General features: G+C 42.5%; 1 protein-coding gene across 2 annotated transcripts in view; it reads right to left on the reverse strand.

Annotated features, from left to right (window-relative positions):
• The window catches only part of CHCHD3 (coiled-coil-helix-coiled-coil-helix domain containing 3), a 215,007-nt gene that overhangs the window by 35,015 nt on the left and 156,639 nt on the right, over positions 1-23,353 (reverse strand). For both annotated transcript variants that reach the window (XM_038752093.1, XM_038752092.1), the window contains one exon: positions 17,160-17,230. In XM_038752093.1, coding sequence (XP_038608021.1) covers positions 17,160-17,230 — 71 coding nt within the window. The remainder of the gene's footprint in view (positions 1-17,159; positions 17,231-23,353) is intronic.

Here is a 23,353-nt window from a genome sequence, read left to right on the forward strand (position 1 = left end):
AGCACTCTGCTATGTCTTGGGTTAAGACAAGATAACCACAGCAGACAATTCCTGCTTCTCGTGGGCTCACAAAATTAGCAGGCGGAGGCAGAGACTGAACAATAAGAATGATTTACTAAAAACAATGAATTTTAAATGAAACAGCACAAGAGTACAATGCTCACCCGCCATGCTGCTCAACGAGTCAATCAATCAATGGTCATTACTGAGTGCTCACTGTGTGCCAAGCTCAGTTCTAAGCGCTTGAAAGAGTCCAACAATAATAACGAGGTATTTGTTAAGCGCTTACTATGTGTCAAGCACTGGGATAGGTACAAGCTAATCAACTTGGACATATAGCCCCTTCCTGTCCCACATGAGGCTCACAGTCTTAATCCCTATTTTACAGATGAGGTAGCTGAGGCACAGAGAAGTGAAGCGACTTGCACAAGGCCGCTCAGCAGACGAATGGCGGCGCTCCCAGGCCCATGCTGTTTCCCACTTAGAGCCGATCTGGACTGCAGCCCCTCCCCGTCATTCACTCATTCCATAGTATTTATTGAGCACTTACTGTGTGCAGGGCACTGTACTAAGCGCTTGGGAAGTACAAGTTGGCAACATATAGAGACGGTCCCTACCCAAAAACGGGCTCACAGTCTAGAACATCTCCAAAAGGTGTTTTGGATATTACTGAATGGGGGCGGGTAGAAGCTTCGAGGTGACCCCCAGGCAATAAGCGGAGCCCCCGTGGGCCCCCACATTCATTCATATTTATTGAGCGCTTACTGTATGCAGAGCACACAAGTTGGCAACATATAGAGACAGTCCCTACCCAAAAATGGGCTCACCAGTCTAGAAGGGGGAGACAGACATCAAAACAAAACATATAGACAGGTGGTAAAATCATCAGGACAAATAGAATAAAGGCTATATGCACATTATTAAAATAAGTAGTAAATATGTACAAGTAAAATAGAGTAATAAATCTGTATAAATATATATGCAGGTGCTGTGGGGAGGGGAAGGAGGTAGGGTGGGGGGGGTGGGGAGGAGGAGAGGAAAAAAGGGGGCTCAGTGTGGGAAGGCCTCCTGGAGGAGGTGAGCTCTCAGTAGGGCTTTGAAGGGAGGAAGGGAGCTAGCTTGGTGGATGTGGGTGGTTTTGGGGCTGTGTACATCGAGGTGTTGCCCAGTCTAATAGCAAAGAAAGTAGGCACCCACTGAGGAAAACACAATGATTAAGAGCCAGAGATGGCATGACCAGGAAAGTGAGGAGGTTAATCAGAGAAGGCCTCCTGGAGAAGGTGGGCCTTACAGGAAGGCTTTGATGTAGGAAGTGGGGGAAGGTGGTGCCGATTTGGCAAAGCCGAAAGGAACGAGGAGCTCCATGCAGAGGGGAAAAGCGTGAATAATAGGCGAGAGGTGGGAGGGGTTAGCGTGAGAAGCAGTTGGGAGGTTTTCTTGTGGGAAGCAAAGAGCGCACGCTGTGGTGTCGTGAGAGAAGAGAGCAGATCACGGAGAGGGAACCAGGCAGTGTCCTCAAATGCCTCCCGCCTTCTTCTAGGCTCGGTGACTTCATTCCTCCAGCAAACTTCCCGGGCTCCTTGGCTGAACCAACCTGATCTGCGGCACTTTGCCCAGTCTGCCTCTTCTAGACCCCTTCTTGGACAGTGAGCCAGAGAGACAGACATTTTAATGATACACTGGGCAGCCAGGTGCAATATTAATAAAAATGGATTGGCCTTTCTTTTTGGAAACCTCAACCAGAAGCATGGCCCTCGAGGTCTCTTCAAAGACCCAGCCTTAATGCAGGTCGTCTGCTACTTAATGCAGCAGCCACTTTAAGAATGGGTGTGCCCCACCCGCAACGGAGATATTTTTCCATTTGGCTTAATTGGGGGAGAAAGGTGAATACCTGTACACATTTCTGTTTTCAAGTTAGGTGCCGACTTCCACCTCTCCATGCTTCTCTTCCCAGACGTACGTCTCTGAAGCGTTCCAAGGGTTGACAACACTTCTGCCGAAAGACACGTCCTCCCTCTGGCCTGGAATGCCCTCCCTCCAAACATCCACCAAGCTAGCTCTCTTCCTCCCTTCAAAGCCCTACTGAGAGCTCACCTCCTCCAAGAGACCTTCCCAGACTGAGCCTCTTTCTTCCTCTCCTCCTCCCCATCCCCCGGCCCTACCTCCTTCCCCTCCCCACAGCACCTGTTTGTACAGATTTATCACTCTATTTATTTTACTTGTACACATTTACTATTCGATTTATTTTGTTAATGATGTGCATTTAGCTTTAATTCTATTTGTTCTGATGACTTGACACCTGTCTACATGTTTTGTTTGGTTGTCCGTCTCCCCCTTCTAGACCGTGAGCCCGCTGTTGGGTAGGGACCGTCTCTATATGTTGCCAACTTATACTTCCCAAGCACTTAGTACAGTGCTCTGCATACAGTAAGCGCTCAATAAATACAACTGAATGAATGAATGGTCTCTTCCAGAGAAAAGGCAGAAGTTCTAGGGCTAATGTTTACAATTCTCCTTGGGGAAATATACATTTTTACGTCCGTCATTGCTAGATAATGCTGAACCAATATTTACCACTCAACAAGAAAAATGACCTCGGAAGAAATCTCTCAAAGACTTGAATGACATGGCTTTTACTAATTTTAAAGAAATATTACCCAATTTGAGACTCCAGAGTCCAATCTTGCTCCGGAGCGAAACCTACCTTTCAGGACCTACACGGCCTGGGCTCTGTTCTCAGTATATAGGAAGCTAAGAGAAGCTCTATTTCAGTGATTGCATTACCAAATTCAGTTGGAGAGGTTATCAAAGTCCATTTAAACAACAGTAACTGGTTATTAGAGTATGGCTAATGAGGAATTGTCTAGAATTTCTGAGTTGTTCTGCAAACTGTAATTTGTTTGGTTGGAAACATCATTAATAAAGCATAAACATCCAAATGTCAGATACTCAGAAAAACCACATTTATATATGATTCATCCATAATTAGAGTACAGATTTTTTGGGTGTTAAAAAATATAGCATTCAGGAAATAAATCCAGATTTTAGTTTTTGGTTGGTTTTTTTTTTTTTTAACTCGGAAAAAAACGGGATTTCATTTTCAAAATTTGGGGGTTTCTTTTATGGCTCCACACAACAGTGTTGGCATGACAATCATTTCCTTAGGAATATTCCTCCTTGAAGGTGTTAGCAACTAAGTGAACAGTCAACACCACATCTGCTTTCAACTTGCAAGTAAATGAAAAGCAGGGAACTGAATTACAGCAGCAGCTCATGTAATGACAGTGTTTCCATCTTCATGGGAGAGATAAGCAAAAACTGGTTTGGGTGTCAGTGACCCAGAGGAACTCCAAACCGAAGGCAGAATGAGGAGACAGAAGCACAAGCAATGAGGTCCGAGAGAGCAATGTAGGTACGAAAGCAATGTTTATCACATCACACAGGCTGGGCGGACATGTGAGAATGATTGAATCCTTCATGATGAACTGCCATGCGTGGACTAGAGAAGCACTAGAAAGGCAGAAGGCAGGAAAACCATACCTGAGGTGGCTTTAGCGGAGGACAGTTGGAAGATCGCAGCGAACGATCAACTATCCCAATGTCTAGAAATGAGAAATAGGGTGACTACCTCGAACCGAGCTTTCGGAAAGCTCCTTGACATCAGAAAGGAGAAATAAATACGCTGCCACGTACAATGGGTAATAAAGGCTAGTCCATACGTGCGGATATTATGCAAGGGACGGCTATTAATCAATCACATTTACTAAGCATTTGCTGTGTGCAGAGCACTGTACTACACGTTTAGGAAAGCACAATATAGCAGAGTTGGTAGCCACGTTCCCCGTGCACAAGGTGCTTACACGCACTTGCTCAATCAACAACAGTTGCCACCATGGCCATCGGTAATATCTATCACATGGCTACCGATGCCACTTATAATAATAATAATAATAATAATAATAGCATTTAAGCGCTTACTATGTGCAAAGCACTGTTCTAAGCGCTGGGGAGGATACAAGGTGATCAGGTTGTCCCAGGTGGGGCTCACAGTCTTAATCCCCATTTTACAGATGAGGGAACTGAGGCTCAGAGAAGTGAAGTGACTTGCCCAAGGTCACACAGCAGACATGTGGCAGTGCCGGGATTAGAACCCATGATCTCTGACTCCCAAGGCCAGGCTCTTTCCACTGAGCCACGCTGCTTCTCCAGGTGGAGCAAACTCCTTAGCCAGAGAATCCACTCAACAAATGAGTTTTGGACTATTTTTATTAATGCCTCTCTCCCCCTCTATTCATTCATTCAATCGTATTTATTGAGCGCTTACTGTGTGCAGAGCACTGTACTAAGCACTCTAGACTGTAAGCTCATTGTGGGCAGAGAATGTACCCATTTATTGTTATGTTCTATTCTCCCAAGCACTTGGTACAGTGCTTTGCACCCAGTAAGTGATCAATAAATATGACTGAATGAATGAATGAAGCTATCAAAAGTACCAACTTCAGATAACCCAAGATGAGCCCGTTGTTGGGTAGGGACCATCTCTATATGTTGCCGAACTGTACTTTCCAAGCGCTTAGTACAGTGTTCTGCATACAGTTAGTGCTCAATAAACACGACTGAATGAATGAATGAATGTGATGGTTTAATACAGGTTTCTCGTCACTCCCAAACTGATCTCGGGTAGATTCCTTGTATGGTTATGTGATTTTTCCCTTTTTGCTTTGGCAAAAGCAGCCTGGCTTAGTGGAAAGAGCCCGGGCTTGGGAGTCAGAGGTCGTGGGTTCTAATCCTGACTCCACCACATGTCTGCTGTGTGATCTTGGGCAAGTCACTTCACTTCTCTGGGCCTCAGTTACCTCATCTGTAAAATGAGGATTAAGACTGCGAGCCCCACGTGGGACAACCTGATCACCTTGTATCCCCCCCAGCGCATGGAACAGTGCTTTGCACATAGTAAGCGCTTAACAAATGCCATCATTGTTATTGTTGTTGTTGCTGTTCTACTCTCAGCTCCGCCATGTGTCAGCTGTGTGACTCTGGGCAAGTCACTTAACTTCTTTGGGTCTCAGTCACCTCACCTGTAAAATGGGGACTAAGACTGTGAGCCCCTTGTGGGACAATCTGATAACCTTGTATCTACCCCGGTGCTTAGAACAGTGCTCGGCACATAGTAAGCACTTAACAAATACCATCATTATTATTATCTCCAGAATTAGATCAACCCCGCTGCCAGGAGGAAAGAACTGGTTAATTATGAGTAGTACCAAATGAACTGTAATAGAGGTGTTAGGAATGTAAATCAGTGACGCTTGATGCAGAAACGGCAGCATCTGTGTGTGCAGCTTGCAAAGTAATGAGATTGTGATGATGTACTGGCATCCTGCTTTGATCACTTCATCTTGTTCAAGAGCTCTGCTGGGAAAACAAGGTTAGTGGCACTGACCTCCCTTCCTGCAGCTTGCACATGCACAAATAATAATAACAGCTGATCAAGGATTGATTTTTTTTTTCCCTCCCCGCAACACCCTTATTCTGGGCCGATGGGTTCATTGTTGGGGGCCCAAGCCAAAACAACTCGCACAAGCCCCTACAATATAAACTGTCATGTTTGAACACGTCTAAGGTAATTGGCAATTCATTCTTCACTCTAAAAGCCGAAACAGGTGTATGCTGCTTTAAAAACCTGCATCATAAATGGCAGAAGACATCTCTCACACAAGGGTTTTGGGGGGAAGAGCTCCACTGGCAGCGGCTACGAGATTTGTTGTCTTTGACTCTTTGGGTGGCTCCTGCTCCAAAAATAAATAGGTATTTGCGTAATCTCCGAGGCACAAGAGAACAAAATGAAAAACAAATGGCAGAGCACCAAAAAAAAGATACGGAGCCCTTAGCCTTTCTTGTGTTAATGTAATAACTGGGAAATAGCTGACTTCTTTGTGTGTGGAAAATCCCTTCAAAGCATGTTTAACGTATTAAAGCAAGAGGTTTCAGTCTTGAAAGGGAGTGTGAAGCCAGATGTACCACTGCAGAGTATCACTTGCCAGCTTCATCAGGAAAGAGTAGTTCCTATTGGTTGCAGTGGCTGGGGAAACTGCAGCCAAAAGCAAGAAATGTCCTAATGAGCGCATCCATCCATTTTCAGGGAACTTTGTTGATCACCAGTACATACTCCCCAATGCCCCCAACTCACAACAGAAACAAGCCAATTTAAACATTGGCCCCTGAATGAGAAGAGTCAATCACTTGGTTTGGTTCCGAAGTCTACAAAATTTCCTGAAGCAGTCTTGTGAGCACGCTTGGGGTGCGATCAACATTTTAACACATGAGCATGTGTGCTTTCACTTCAAGCATGTAAAGGAACAGCCAAGATGCAAGCCACACAAATCTCAAACACTTTAAATAGGAACGATTCCCTGCGTTGGTAATTTTGCTTTAAAATTCTATTACTCCAGGATTCCATTCTCCACTTACAAATACACTCTACAAAAGCACTTTTCTAAAGGAGTTTTCAGAAGCTGAATCAAGCTCTGCCATCTAAAACCACTCAGCTATGCAGGGTTGTCATCGAATTTATGAAAGTGAATCTTCTTTCAAGCTTATTTCTAAATAAAACAATTTCCTCCTTCCTCTCCCTGCATTCCCGTTAAGAAACCGCACGGACACTGCATAATAGCTGTGCCTTTGAGGAAAGGAAAGCACACTTTCCAATGAGAGGTCAAAGAGTAGGAGACATCAGAAAAAGGGAAACTACAAGCAAAGCTTTATACGGTGGAAATGAATACAGGGATGATGGATGAATTGCTGCTAAAAGCCCTCCCATAAATAGATGGAAACCATGACTGTGTATTGAGAAGCCCAAAATACAACACTCAGATCAACCTGAGGATGTCATAATTTTTTTTGTTCGGGTCCTTAAGGCAGCAGGCTTTCCAAATCTGACAGAAGAAGTGAAAGGAAATTCTGCATTCTGCAAATCCTACTGGACATTTTAGTACTATGACAGGCTAGTAAGACAATGATTAACTCTAATTGGTCGACCTAAAAGCTACAATAGTCTCTTCCTAGAACCGAATGGCATTCAAAAAGGAAAGCAATTCTTTCCTACCTTTGAAAATATCAAAGGAAAATCAAAGAGATTCTCTCCAACCCAATCCTTCACAATTGAACATCCCACTTAACAGAACAAGCAAAAGCCCAACTCATTGGTACTCGGAGAAAATCGCTTTCAGAAAGTGATATCTGAAATAGAGAGGGAGAGAATGAGAGAGGGTGAGAGAAAGACAGTGAGACAGAACCGAATAGCCACTGAGTAGCGGTCAGTAGACTCGAAATCCAACACACTTAGTCATTTCCACCAGAAATATTACACAAAGCAAAGATCCGACATTTAATACGACGTGGAACAAGGCAAGAGAACACACTGGGTTTCCAGGTTCTCTGCCATTCGGGCTGAATCTTCATTTATCTAACTAAAATGTGTGCAATTAATATTTTATATGACTGTTGAGTAGACTACATTCTTAATGGATTGTATTGATCAAATGATGAACATTAAAATGCTCATGTTGCTGCAAGGAAAAGCAGAATGATCTCCTATCTCCCACAAAACAAATCACAAGACCCAAAGCACAGGATCACTAACATGACGGGCAAAAACAGGCAGAAACATAATGACACACTGTAGGTGATTATTTACATGTAATACAAGACTTATTTTATGACTGGAAAGGGTCTAGAAGTGCATTGTCCTGATCAATGCATACATAAATAGACCAATTCCCATTTTCCAGGTGCCAAATACACGTCATGGAAAGAAAGAACCGGAAAGAAAATCCCCTCATTCAGAAGTGTGGCTGTCCCCACAAAATAAATCCAGACCAGAGATTCTTTCTTTCCTTCTTTCCATCTCACTCTAGAGTAAACATTTTGCTGCACAATAAATAACCAGAGAGGATGGAGTGTGCGAAATTGGGCCAAGCAAGTGCCAGGAAGTGAATGAACTGGGTTATTATGGCAAAGGGGACTCACCCTTCCAGAAATTACTCCCCTTCATTATCTTGCTGACTATGGACAGCAGATTCAAGGCATAAAAAATCGACTGGATTAACACGGGACAAGATTGATACTCACTTTAAAGGCAAATTTAAGTTCTCTTATCTGAGGCAATCTTTTCTTATCCAATCCTCAAGCTGTTATTGCTAAATATTATGAGCATTCTGAAATGTTTCCTAATTTCTTGAGATCCATCCGTTAATTGTATTTATTGAGTGTTTACTGTGTGCAGAGCACTGTACTAAGTGCTTGGGAAAGCACAAAATAAATCTGGTAGACATGATTCCTTCCCACGAGAGTTTACAGATTTATCACACATGAAAAAGTGACAGGCTAACAATCCCAGAGGCTGGAGTCCCCTGCTCATCCCTAGAACAGGTGCAGGAAAGGCAGCACGAAATCTATCTAGAAATGGATATAGAACCTGTCACCTTTCGTCTGGCACTGAAATACCTGCCACTTAATGCAGAAAGTGTGTGAAGAGGAGTTATGAAAGAAGAATAGAAAAAGGAGCAAGATGGAAATGGGGGGACTAGGAGAACGATGGGAGGAAGGATGTGAGGGAAGCATCTGATGGAGAAGAGAAGGTGTGTGAAAGACAAGTAAGAAAAGAGGGTGAAAGGAGGGTAAGAGGGTGTGCTGCTGCTGCTGCTAATTATGGTGACTTCCATTGGGCACAGCAGATGAGTGCTCTGCACACAGTAAGCGCTCAATAAATACGATTGATGATGATGATGATGAGCCTTGGCCCTGAGGCTTCAGAACCAAGAACCTGTGTGGGGGAGTCGATTAGAGTGATGGTGGTTTGTACGACACCATTCACGCGCCCTAACAGTCACGATCCCCCTGAAGAGCAAAGGATGGAGAGCACGGGCAGGAATGGACAGTACCCTATACAGTCTTGACTTCTGCCAGGTAGAACTCCAGTTATATGGGGGTAAAAAGGGCTGCAGCAGGAAATCTCACCACCAACCCCTCACATAAGTCCTATCTCTGGCCTGGAACGCCCTCCCTCACCGTATCCAACAGATGATCACTCTTCCCACCTTCAAAGCCTTATTAAAGGCATATCTCCTCCAAGAAACCTTCCCCGACTAAGCCCTCATTTCCTCTACTCCCACTCTCTTCTGCATTGCCCTTGCATGTGGATTAGTACCCTTTATTCACCTGTTCCTAGCCCCACAGCAATTATGTATATATCCACAATTTATTTATTTACATTAATGCCTGTCTCCTTCTCTGGACTGTAGGCTCACTGTGGGTGCAGGGAACATTTTTTACAAACTGTGTCATACTGTACTTTCCCAAGTGCTTTCTACAGTGTTCTGCACACACGGAGTGTTCAATAAATATGATTGACTGACTGAAGAGGTGACATATCAGACTCCAGCACTAACAAGCAGGTTCTAGGGGGTGGGAGGGTGAAAGGGGATGTCCAGGGAGGAAGTAGAAAAGGGCTAATGACTTGGCTCCCCTTCCCCTTTTCAAATTCCACAGGAACAGGTACCAAGCTGCCAGCCGAGTGGAAAGGTGGGCCTTGGCCCCCATGGTGGAGATTGGGACGGAGGATATGTCTCAGTGAAACCAGTTGTTTGCTTAGTCTCTTACTCCATCAAGGGGACAAAATGCCTCCGAATGGCCCAGGGCCCCACGACCATTACAGTCTAAGCAATGCCATACAAGATCAGACCGAAATTCCATCAAGCCCAGTTTTCTGTGTTCAACAGTAGCCCCAAAGGACGCACCGAAGAACAGTGTAATGGTTGCAGTTCCTGACCGTCGTTGTCGTAATTACAGATAAGCCATCTATCACCCTAAATTTTTTCCACTAGTAATCCATTACTTTATGGAAACAGAAAGTGCCTTGGTCTCTCTCCCATCCCATGGGGTTTGTAAGATGCCCAAGGGGTTTGCAAGATTATCTGAGGCTCTGCGAACCGTAATTAGAGACAAAGCTTCCCGTTTTAGATCAAACCCTACATTCCTAAGGGCGAGAGGGGAAAGGGAGGAAGTAGGGCTGAGGGTATATAAATAGCTTTGAAACTCTGCTTTATTAAACACTTCCCCAAGTCCTCACGAAGGTGGGAAAGGGCAGAAAGGGGAGGAGGAGGTAGCCATTCCATTTTATACTTTGCAAGTTTCTACTGTATTTCAGAACATACCCATAAACGAACTGATAAGGAAGACATCTCAGGCACAGTATGAGAACTCAGATTTCCTGGGCCAGTTCTCTGTTTGATCTGAATTTTTTCCCCAATTGCTCTAGATGAAGGACGCATTTCTGTCATCTCAAAAGGTCTTTGTCCAAAACTCTCTCCTATTTCCAGAGTGAAGTTTTTACCACGTAACAGAAAGCAGGGAGGTACTGGGGAGTTCAAAAGCTGGCGAAAACAAGAGAGAATCAAAGGTCATTTCTAAGAGACCCCAAATGGGATACCATTAGGTTTCCCACAGACGAATGAAAAGAAGAAACAAAAGCAGCAAAGGTAGAGGCTGAAATATTTACTTTAGTTCAAATTTTGCCCCTTCAATTATTGCGTCCCCAGTTGCATAATCACGACGTAACAGGGATCCAGCCACCGTAGGGAATAAAATGTCACCACTGTCATATTTCCTCCTCACAGCCCTTCAAATTAAAGAAGGGAAAAAGCCCCGAAATGCAGAATTTAATTAGTTAGTAAAAGCCCAAATCCTCGCCCGGAGCCCTGTTCTTCCTGTAATATCACATTCTTTTCTTCTTGTGTAAACTTTTCATTAAGGAGGAGACATCTTTATAATACAATAATTCTGGTTATAATGTAACTGCTGGTAACATAACTCCAGAATTAGAAAAGGCAACATGTTCAAATAATGTTGTTTTAATTCAATTTGTGTACAGCAAGAACCGACTCAACTTGATCATTTCGGATTTGATCAATGTGAATTAGTGTCTTACAGAGATAAACCATTTGGTCATTTAGAATTTGATCAATGAAAACCTGCGACTTAGCGAGATGAAACATTTATCATGTACATTTGGTATATCAGATTCATTCTCGCCATTCTAAAGTAGGTTATAAGCGGGCTTCAATAAGTGTTACAGACAATGTACAGAAAATCATCAATTCCCAGGCATAACTACATCTAGGGCGGTACATAATTTTAATCCTTTCGCTATGGCAAGCCAGTCAATATAGCAGCTGAGTTAATGAACCATTGCAAGGGCTGAATTTTGGAAAAATTGGAGGAAAAGCAGAAGAACTGAATGGTTCTTTCAAACTTCTGAAGTAAATTTTAATTAAAAAGTTTAGGCAGCAAGGTAAGAGATATGAATTGAAGCAAGGTAAATTCTAGAAGACGCTTAGAACTATTACACAAAGACACTCAGTGCCCAAATTGTGATTAGTTCAATTAATCTAATATTTTTAAATTGAAGCTACACCAACAATCAAGTTCCCAGGTGTATGCATTTAACAGAATTGTAAATTTATTAGTTTCACCCAATTTAATTCTTTTACAGGCAATTAGGCAAGATATTTAAACTCTGATGCTCAAAACTGTCTGGGGTTTACACCTTTAAATGCAGGGAAGGTAAAAAAAAAATGGACGTGCTGACATCAAGGTAGCATCAGCTTTATGTTTCACTGATTTGTTAATAATAAAGGCATGAAAATGCTCCCTGCAAAACAGCATAAAAATATTACTAGCCAAACTGCACCCTAAAAACCAGGGGAAGTTTAAAATGAGTGATTTTCACACTGAGGAAAGGCTTCAATTGTAATACTGTGCAAAATCCATTCTATCTCCAAACACTGTTTTCTAAATCAAAGCTATTATTCTGTTCTCGCTTCAATTTTTCTAGAATAACTAATTTATTCCAACAACACTGAAATCACCCAGGCTTCTTCTGCCCAGGGGTTTTCAAGTAGACGTCCTCACTTTGCTCTGGGAATCGAGTTAATACGACCATTTTAAATGCACCATTGATCATCAGTGTTTCCCTGCTTTTTTAATGATGACCAAAATAATACACAACCGAGAAAGAGAGAGACTATGACAATGGTAGCTCAATTTATTTTTGTATTTTAGATTCAGTCAGGCAGTGACAGGGAGGGTCAGGAGACACTGGAAGAGCGTGCCATGGGATAGTATGAAACCTTCCCTAGAGGTCTTTAAATATAAGCAAGATACCTATCTGTCAACCCCGGATTATGATACAGCACTGCATAAAGGCGAGGGGTTGGACTCAGTGACCTGTGAAGGTCCCTTCCATCTCAGAGACTGCTCTTGTAAGTTCCTAGGAGTCAGGAACTTCGTATGGAGACTCTCGGCCATTCAGGATCACTTCTATTGCCCTACAGAAGAAACTTTCTAAAGGTCATCTAGAGGCCTCGAAGAGACCATGTATCTCCGAAAGTGGCTAAACAATTTATAAACTGTCAAGTGCAAATAGGACATAAGATTTTATGTATGTAACCACCCCTGCCCCCCCAGCCTGAGCTCATCTATCTTCTTGCCAACCTCTTGCCCACATCCTGCCACTGGCTTGGAGTGTCCTCCCTCTTCACATTGGAGAGACGATCATTCGCCCCACCTTCAACACTTTATTAAAAACACATCTCCTCCTTCCCTGACTCCTCATTTCCTCTTCTTCTACTCCCTTCCACCTCACCCCGGCACTCGGATTTGTACCCTTTATTCAGCCCTCCCTCAGCAGCATTTATGTGCATAGTCCTGATTTATTTATATTATTATCTGTCTCCTTTAGATTGAAACTCACTGTGGAGAGGGATGTATCTGTCAACTGTTACAGTGTACTCTCCCAAGTACTTAGTACAGTGCTAGGCACATAGTAAGCACTCAAAAAGTGAATGATTTTCACATGACAAAACATGATATACTACTACTTAAATGATCTCCACAAAATTGGTTGGCTGGCAAGTACTCCGCCTCCCACTTACAAATGGAAGAAAGTGAAGTGTAAATAAGTCCAAAAGGGGCTTTAAAAAGTTAACCAACTTCCAAAAGTAATTTTATCCAGAAGGATGATTTATGCTCTGGGAAGAGCTGGTCCACTACTTTGTAACGCTCACCCTCCCGCGCACACATGAATTATTTGTTGACAGATCAATGACCATTTCAGAGGTAGGATGGTTTGGCTCAATTTTAGCCACTTACAGCTCATTCTGAAGTAGGGTCAGAAGGACCTATTCTTGTGGACACAATAACCCACCCCTTTGAATGGTAGTATTTTGGGGTTTAGGCTGCCTTCTTTAGATTTCTTTTCTTTCCATGATTAACTTAAAAATGCCTTCCTTTGAAAAGTGGGAACTCTGCATTGGCCTAAAGTTTGAAAACACTAAGAACATATCTTTCATTGCAACTGAGAGTGCTATATGGTATTTCGAATTACTGGTGGGTATCGCTGAGGTGTGCTTTGGTTATACCTGGCTCAAAGATTTCTGGCACAATAACATGGTCTAATCCTCTCATCTGGGGATTATTCCATCATATATGGCTCACTGGCATAACAGCCTATAATAACTCCGAGGAACTGGAGTTGGAGTTAATGTTCAAGGACCTTTTGGGGGCCAATTTAATCCACAAATCTTTAAAATAATAGCTATTGGCCATTACAGTGAGACACATCAATGTGGCTGTGGTATGTAATCACTTACACTCTACACATCATTCAGATTTCTTTTTCCCTACAGTGCATTCACATCCATGTTGTCACAAAGAAAATACACAGCTCATTTCTCCTCTCCCCTTCTTAGGCAATTCCCTTTTCCCGAGAGCAAAACCCTTAAGAATAGCCACCATTCCCATCGAGCAAAAGAAACCAGAAAGCATAGTCTTCTCAAACCTTCAGGGCTGCTGCTTTGGAAGGCCTTTCTTATATTGATGCCAGATGCGTTGTGAGCCAGACCTTCCATCTAGATACGGAATTTTAGACAGTGACTGTTGGTCAGCAGAAAGCTGTATTTCATTTAAGGCAATAAATGGCATAGGGAATGTAAGTAGCCACAATAGAAGCAACAAATTCAGACTACCTATTTTCTGGGATTTTTTTATGCTTAAAAGGAAACGAGCAAGCAGGTTCCAAATCAAGACAATTTTCGTCTACAATAAATGGGCTCTTTTTGTTCACATAATAGATGTGTGTGGGGAATTCAGATTCTTTTGCTTCATTTAATTACCAAGGGGAACGGCAGTATCAATAAGCTCTACCACTTCAATTTTAAATTTATCGGGTAGCAGAATGTTCATCCTATTCAAGGCACAATACATGTTTTCCACCATATTCAACTTTGTAGCAACATTGTTAATCTAGTCAGGTACTTGCACTTTAAAGGCTAGATATGGATCTGGAACTATTTGTGCTTGTTGGTATATAATAAACCGCCAATTAAATGTATGAAAGTAAAGATTTTTTATGGTATTCATTAAGCACTTTCTATGTGCCAAGCACTGTACTAAGTGCTGGGTAAATGCAAGATAGTCGGGTTTGGACAGAGTCCCTGTCCCACATAGGGCTCACAGTCTTAATCCCCATTTTACAGATGAGGTTACTGAGGCACAAAGAAGTTAAGAGTCTTGACCAAAGTCATCCAGCAGACCAGTGGTGGAGCCAAAATTAGAACACAGGCCCCGGTACTCCCAGGCCCTTGCTCTTTTTACTAGGTCATGCTGTTTACCACCTTATGCTGTCTGCCGTATCATCAATTTATAAGTGAGTCTAGATCAAATTCTACAGTCCAAAGCTTTTGTGTGAATACGTGATCAAGAAAATGGGCATTAAAAACCATTCTGGGGAATCACACTGATTGCAAGCATTTATTATTTCTTTTCACGGTGTTTATCTGGTAGAGCGATCCTTCTCATTACAGTCTGCAGGTGATGTGGACTTTTGTTTTTTAAATGGTATTTGTTAAGTGCTTACTATGTCAAGCACTGTTCTAATCGCTGGGGTAGAGAAGCAGCGTGGCTCAGTGGAAAGAGCCCGGGCTTGGGAGTCAGAGGTCATGGGTTCTAATCCCGGCTCTGCCACTTATCTGCTGTGTGACTTTGGGCAAGTCACCTAACTTTTCTGTGCCTCAGTTACCTCATCTGTAAAACGGGGATTAAAACTGTGAGCCCCGTGTGCGACAACCTGATTACCCTGTACCTACCCCAGCACTTAGAACAGTGCTTGGCACAGAGTAAGTGCTTAACAAATACCAACATTATTATTATTATTATTATTATTATACAAGATAGGTTGGACATAGTCCCTATCTTACATAGAGTTTACAGGCTAAACCGGAAGGAGGAGGATTTAATCCCCATTTTACTGATGAGGTAAGTGATGCGCAGAAAAGCTAAATAACTTGCCCAAGGTCACCTGGTAGGCAAGCTGCAGAGTCAGGACTAAAACACAGGTCTTTTGCTTCCCAGGCCCAAGCTCTTTCTAGGCCCAGGCTTCTCATACTTGCTTTTAATGAATGGATAGTTGTGTGAAGTCTCTGGCACTGAACTGGACTATTTCTAACATCACATTATTATATTAAAATTGGCCCTGGAAATGCACCTCCTGCTTTGGCATTATTGCTTGTAATAAGCGGTTCCCAATATTTTCTACACAGAGAAACTGAATTTTTCTTTGGCTTTTTTTTAATGTCCATGTGGTTTATTTGCGTCAAGGGCAGAAAGCCCATAGTTTCCCTATAAACAGGCCTTCTTTCATTGACTTGCAATAAACCTACCCAGGGCTGTCTTTTCACTATTTGCATTGGCTTCCATTTTATTCACACCACACACCATTCTTATATCATCACTACAGGCTTTAATGATTTGTACTAATATGCTTTGTTCAGAACCTAAAATGATCCAGAGTAAGAGGCTGAGGATATTCATTCATTCATTCATTCATGCAATCATATTTACTGAGCGCTTACTGTTTGCAGAGCACTGTACTAGGCGCTTGGGAAGTACAAATCGGCAACATATAGAGATGGTCCCTACCCAAAACGGGCTCACAGTCTACAAGGGGGAGACAAGATATGGCGAGCATATCATTACGATGTAAAAGACGGTAAGCAGAGTGAGCTGGGATCACATTCAACTCTGCGATGTTCATTAAAAGTTCGCAAGTGCAATAAAACTGAAATTCCCCGGCAGCCAGGGATGAAGAGTACAGGAAGTGGCAAGGTGGAAGAAACTGGCACAAATAACGGCCAGGAGATGTGTGGTTATAAAAAGTGAATTTCCTCTATGGGACCATATATCTACACAACCTTTGACCAGCAACAAAATCCTTTTTGAGAAAAACTATTTTCTAAAATCAACCGGCTGAAGAATCTACACATAGACAAACACAATAAACTATTCTGGGTGCATAAAAACAGCCCTGCTGTACATTTAAAATTGCGGAAACAGGGATTTCCCCTTAATGCTTGTTATCGATTTTAATCATTTTATCGAACATTCAAAAACACGTGCAGGAGGGAGGTCAGATCCCAGAGTAAACTTTCAACCAAAACTGTCCCAGTGGATTTTTGGTTGTTCTGCTCATAATTGGCTGTTCCCTAAGGGCCTGGACGAAGAAACAGGTAACACAATAAGTCCATTCATATTCTTATGGAAAATCAGAACGGTGTCTTTTTACATAATGGGAATGCTGGCAAAAATGAAAAAGTTCGGGTTACTGGTCAGGGTCACATCAGTTATAAAATATTTGCTTCTGCATTCTGAGGCCAGAGATGCCTTCAAAAAAATCTAAAAATGACAAACATGTGGAAGGTCAACTCCAGAATTTGGACCCCTCCCCATCATTTTGGCCAACACCTTTCTCTGAGGGGAAGAATTTTTCTCAAGTTACCTCACCTTCCTCACACACTATCCTAAATAAAACTTATACTGACATTGCTTTCAATTTCCCTGAAGCTCGTGAAACAGATTAGATTGGCTTGGCAACAAGCTTTCATCAAACATTTTCTTCTTTCACTCAAATTCTATCTCTACCACCAACATATCGTATCCACTCCAGAGGGCTGGATCACAAGAGAATTCTCTCCCACAGTTTAATATGAACCGAGCAATAGTTCATTTCTTCAAAAACAGTAAATAAAAAGAAAAAACAATCTTACTTGAACCTAGACTCGACTTCATCAGCAGCTTTCTTGTATTGCTCTGTGGTGACTTTGTAGAACTCAGCACTCTAGAAAGACAGATACTGACAATGAAGTTTTGCAACACAAATATATGGAAGAGTATTCATTTCAGTAACTATTTATGGATGAAACGTTTTCCTTACTGAAAGTAAAATTTAAAAAATTCTAAATGATAAAAATCCACCTACACAGGTTTTAATTCTAGGCTGTATTTTATTTCTACAAATACAGTAGAACTATAAATACCGTAAGAATTCAGAATATAGGAGGAGGGAAACGCCTTATGGGTGGGGAGCACGTCTATTGTTAGGTACTCTCCCAAGAGCTTAGTACAGTGCCCAACATGTCCTTTACATGACAGGGCAATGGGAGGAAACATTTGAAATTTCTGGATTAATGGTCCAAATTAATGAGGTTTTACTATACTCATCCTTGATATGATTTTTCAATCACTATTTTCACTACTTCTTCTAGATTACACCTTTCTCGGAAGCAAACGTCTATACTGTGCATTTGAGGTCTCAGGTTGGAATTCACACAAAACAGGCAAATTTTCCTTGTTAACCCATCGATACTCCTGCTTGTCCACAAAAGTATCATTTTTCCCATATGTATGAGGGGAGGACAAAGAGATGTTTATTCTTCAAGTTAGGTCATGAGCCTCTCGGAAACAGGGACTATATTGCCTGAACCACTAATAAAGCCCAAATGTGCACTTTTATCTGACAGATGACCCATGCCGTCATTCACTGAAGTCTAAAGAGACAAGCCCGTAACTAGCTGAGCTCCAATTCTGATTAACAATGTCTTCACGGTCACTAGTATTAGCTTCCCAACAATATAAAGGATATATATGGGAAGCCTCTAATTCATCCTAATCCTCCTAGACCTCTCAGCTGCCTTCAACACTGTCTACCACCCCCTTCTCTTGGAAGCGTTATCTGGCCTCGGCTTCACTGACACTGTCATCTCTCCTGTTCTCCTCATCTCTCTAGTTGCTCATTCTCAGTCTCCTTGGCGGGCGCCTCCTCTGTCCCTTACTCCTTAACTATTAAATGCTTAGTACAGTGCTCTGCACACAGTAAGCACTCAATAAATACGACTGAATGAATGAATGAATGGGGGTCCCTCAAGGTTCAGTTCTGGGTCCACTTTTATTCTCTATCTACACCCATTCCCTTGGAGAGCCCATTCACTTCCATGGCTTCAACTTCAACCCTTATGTGGATGACACCCAAATCTACATCTCCAGCTTGAATCTCTCTCCCTCTCTGCAGTCTGGCATTTCCTCCCGTCTTCAGGTCACCTCTACTTGAATGTCCTCCCATCACTTCAAGCTTGACGTGTCCAAAACAGAACTCATTACCTTCCCATCCAAACCCTGTACTCGTCCCCAGCTTTTCCATCCCTGAAGACAGCACCATCATCCTTCCTGTTTCACAGGCTGTTACCTTGGCGTTATCCTTGACTCCTCTCTCATATTCAACCCACATATTCAATCCATCACTAAATCCTGTCGGTTCCACCTTTACAACATCACCAAACTCCGCCCTCTCCTCTCCATCCAAACTGCGACCATGTTAATATAATCACTCATCCTATCCCACCTGGATTACGGCATCAGCCTCCTGCTGACCTCCCAGCGCCATGTCTCTCCCTACTTAGGTCCATACTTCACTCTGCTGCCCATCCACCTCCATATCAAACAAAAACTCCTCACCACTGGCTTTAAAGCACTCAATCACCTTGTCCCCTCCTACCTCACCTCACTACTCTGCCACTACAGCCCAACCCGCACACTCCACTTCCCCTAATGCTAGCCTTCTTACTGTACCTTGATCTCATTTATCTCGCCACCGACCCCTTACCCAGGTCCTCTCTCTGGCTTGGAAATCCCTCCCTCCTCAAATCTGACAGATAAGTACTCCCCCCCCCCCCCCACCCGCCCTCCTCTCCATCCAAAGCCTTACTGAAGGCACATCTCCTCCAAGAGTTCTTCCCTAAGCCCTCCTTTCCTCTTCTCCCACACCTTTCTGAGTTGCCCTAACTTGCTCCCATTATTCTTCCCTCCTCCCAGCCCTACAGCACTTATATACATAGCTGTAATTTATTTTATAAAAATGTCTGTCTTCCCTTCTATCCTGTAAGCTCATTGTGGGCATGGAATGTGTCTGCTTATTGTTATACTGTATTCCCCCAGATGCTTAGTACAGTGTGCTGCACACAGTAAGCACGCAATAAATGCGACCAAATGAATCAATCAGTGAATGACAATGAAAGACTGATCAGATGGAGTATTAAGCCTAGGGCTTTTAAGAATAGGAAAGGCTCCCCTCTCTTGGAGACGGTTGACAGTTTGGAAAGGGTGGTACCAGTAACCACTAGCATTTACTAAGCGCTTAGTTCAGTACTCTGCACACAGTAAGTGCTCAATTAATACGACTGAATTCTCAGTACAGTGGGTAGTACTGATTGAGTACTGAGCACCCACTGTGTGCTTGGGAGAATAACAGAGAAGACATAGTCCCCATCTTTTATAGGCTGAGGTACGTCTATTTTCTAGCTTCACTACACTTCCCACCCTACACAATTTGACGGTGAGCAGGAATACTGCTCAAACAGAGAAACAGGAGCCACAGGTGCAAAAGCAGAAGCACATCGGCAACAGTTTGTGTTCATGTGGCACCAAACTTGATGTGGTCACACAACCCCAATTGGCAGCCTCTCCATAATTCCTAAGGAGTTTGTTGAGTCACAGTGGTTCATTCATTCAGTCATTCAAAGGCAAAGCACTGTATTAAGTGCTTGGGAGAGTACAATATAATAATAAGACAGACAAATTCCCTGTCCACAACAAGATCACAGTCTAGAGGGGGAGTCAGACGTTGATATAAATTACAGGTATATATTGGATAGGAAGCTCTGAAACTAGTTGATCTTGGAGGGCCCCACTGAGGGGTAATATTCGATGAATTTTTCCGCTCTACATGTGACAGTACCGTAGAGATAGGAACAAAGGTTCACCTCTCAGGGTCACACCTAGAGAGTTTCCAGTAGTCTACCAGTCTCGACTACGGGAGGGGGAGTCAAGCAGAGGCATATCCATTCCATTCCTAGACTGTGAGCCCGTTGTAGGGTAGGGACCGTCTCTATATGTTGCCAACTTGTACTTCCCAAGTGCTTAGTACAGTGCTCTGCACACAGTAAGTGCTCAATAAATACGATTGATTGATTGATTGGGCAGTGGCTAGAGAGTGGAAGGCATCTGCTACAAGTCAAAACTCCCCTGTGCAGGGCAGCAGTGCCATGGGAGGGTCTAGGGCGGAGACTCAAGCTGACTGTGTGGAGGGAGGCAGTGATAAACCAATTCTGTATTTTTACCAAAAAAACTCTATGGTTACACTACCAGAACAACTGCAGATGGAGGTGGGGCGTTCTGGGAGAGATGTGTCCATGGCGTCGCTATGGGTCAGACACGACTCGAAAGCATAAGAAAACGACAAGAACAAAGGTAGACCACTCCACGCAAGGCTGTCACCTACCCCAGCATGATACAGCCCCAATCATTCACTGGTGGTGTGTAGGAATTGAGGTTTCACATGTGCGACTAGGGGTGGTTTATTTTTCAATAAATCATTGTTGGCCGGTAAGAAAATGAAAACGAAATCCTCTTCACACCAGTGACCCCTTTGCATTTAGCAATCTGGGTTGTCCAATGACAGTCACATCCCGGTTTCTTAGATGCAGATAAAATCAATAGGCATGTGATTAGACAGCCGACTGAGTATGGTGTGAGACATGGACAGGTCACCATTTGAGATGATGAATGGCCCTCTATCAACCTACTGTCCCCAGCAATGCTAACATTTACTATAATCTTATTTGGGCTGCGATTTATCTTTCTTGCACCTGATCAATAAAGATGAACAGAACTGCTGTAAGGCTTGATTGTAATTTTTTATCATTTTCAAGCATGAAGGTGCATTTCTGACACAAAGACAATATTCCAAGTGTACTTCTTTTTACATTTTTTAAAAAATTGTCATTTGAGTGATCAACTGAACTGTTCTATATGCTGAAAGGTTTTAATTCAATTGGAGAGTCCCACTATCAAAAATCCATTTGTCTTAGATAGAGTCTATCTTGTCTTCACGTTCTCCAATCAATTTCATTTGCAGGATTTCCTCTTTTGGAAAAAGTTAAAAAAAAATTCACTCAACAAGAGGGAAGGGGAGAGGGAGAATGACCATTTGCTAATCAGAATAACATTAATTAGAGACTATTCAGATGTCTTTACTGCATTGTAAGTTAGTACATTACTCTACCTCCATTAATGTCCTTCCTAGCAAGAGCAATAGTTTCCTGAATAACATTTTCTCTCTCCTCTTAAGCGGTGATTTTCCAGAGGCCTCCAGCTCATCCTGAAGGCACTGTTGTAATAAAGTCATTTCACAGGATAATAACTGATTTGGGCAATCCCCATTCTAGTTACTAACTCAGAATCATCAAAATGAAACAGTCAGCTATCTGAAGTGGGCTGATGCACAGAAGCAAGAGCTCTGACATATAAGGAATAGCAAGCTCCTCTGTGAATTTTAATGCCAATGCAGATAAAATTATCACTGTTTTTTGCAAGCTTTCCTTTAGGATGCTAACATATAATAATAATTATTATTATGGCATTTATTAAGTGCTTACTATGTGCAAAGCACTGTTCTAAGTGCCGGGGAGGTTACAAGGTGATCAGGTTGTCCCACAGGGGGCTCACAGTCTTCATCCCCATTTTACAGATGAGGTAACTGAAGCACAGAGAAGTTACGTGACTTGCCCAAAGTCACACAGCTGACAATTGGCGGAGCTGGGATTTGAACCCATGACCTCTGATTCCAAAGCCCGGGCTCTTTCCACTAAGCCACGCTATAAAATAAAAACAAGGCTGTCTTCTACCCTTAGCTGCATGAAAAGTTGCCAAACACTGGCCCCATTTCTTTTCCTCCTCACCATCTGAACTTTTTCTAAAACTGAAAAAATTGCTTCCTCAAAAGGAAAATTTCCTGACCTGTAAAAGGAATAAAAATGAGTAAAATTTGTTTAAAAATGCCACATAGGAAAAAAAGCCTTCTTAGGTTTTATTTTTTTTTCTTAAAAAAAAAAAAGCAAGAAGAATTACCAGCAATAGAACATACTGACGGAAGGTATGGTATGGTGCTTTTTAAGAATCAAAATGAAGGCTGAGTGGAAAAGGAGATACCTGAAGGCACAGGAGGTGGATCGGGGGGAGAGGGAAATTAGCTACTGAAGTAGGAGGAGGGATTCAGAAGCACTTCGGAGACAGGAAAGCTAGTGGGGGCATATGGATAAACTGGAAGGGGGAACGTGAGAGGGTCATTTCCCTTATGCTCCCAACTCCCTCTTATATCATCATCAATCATATTTATTGAGCTCTTACTATGTGCAGAGCACTGTACTAAGCGCTTATATCTGGGTCAGTATCACTTAACAAATAAAGCTGCAAATATATATGTCCCAAGAGGCAAAAATGATAGTACACACTCTCCCAGCAACGTGAAGTTATCACCAACAAAATTCCTTAACACACAGCAGCTTAACTAGTAAACAGATAAAAGTTGGCAAGTTGCATTGTGATTTTTCCCTTTGAATAATTTGGGTACGTAGCTTTAAATACCATGGGCAATCCCCAGATCGGAGACATTTACTGTTGAAAATCTATAATGCCAGAGAACTGCCTAATGAATAATTGCATTTTCTGTTGGTGGGCTGAAACTTGAAACATAAAAACTGTATCCCTGTAGGCTTCCACAACTCAAAAGGGCAACAAATAAATATTTCTAAAAGGCAGTACTTGGGAATTAAAAAAAAATGGAACCTGTGCTGACCAGAAGAGTTCACCATTTGAAAGGCATGTAACTGCTGGGTGACCTTGGGCAAATCACTTCACTTTTCTGTGTCTCAGTTACGTGGGATACGGACTGTGTCCAATCTGATTAGCTTTTATCTACCCCAGTGCTTAATACAGTGTCAGGCACCTCTTTCCTGAAAGCAGGGCTCCACTACAACATATAGTCATTTTTAGAGCTTGATGGCAAAATAAGGGAACAATCAATAAACAGCAACTATTGAGTGCTCACTGTGTGCAAACTGATGTGCTA

Source organism: Tachyglossus aculeatus, chromosome 10, assembly GCF_015852505.1.
Source record: "Tachyglossus aculeatus isolate mTacAcu1 chromosome 10, mTacAcu1.pri, whole genome shotgun sequence".
NCBI lineage: Eukaryota > Metazoa > Chordata > Mammalia > Monotremata > Tachyglossidae > Tachyglossus > Tachyglossus aculeatus.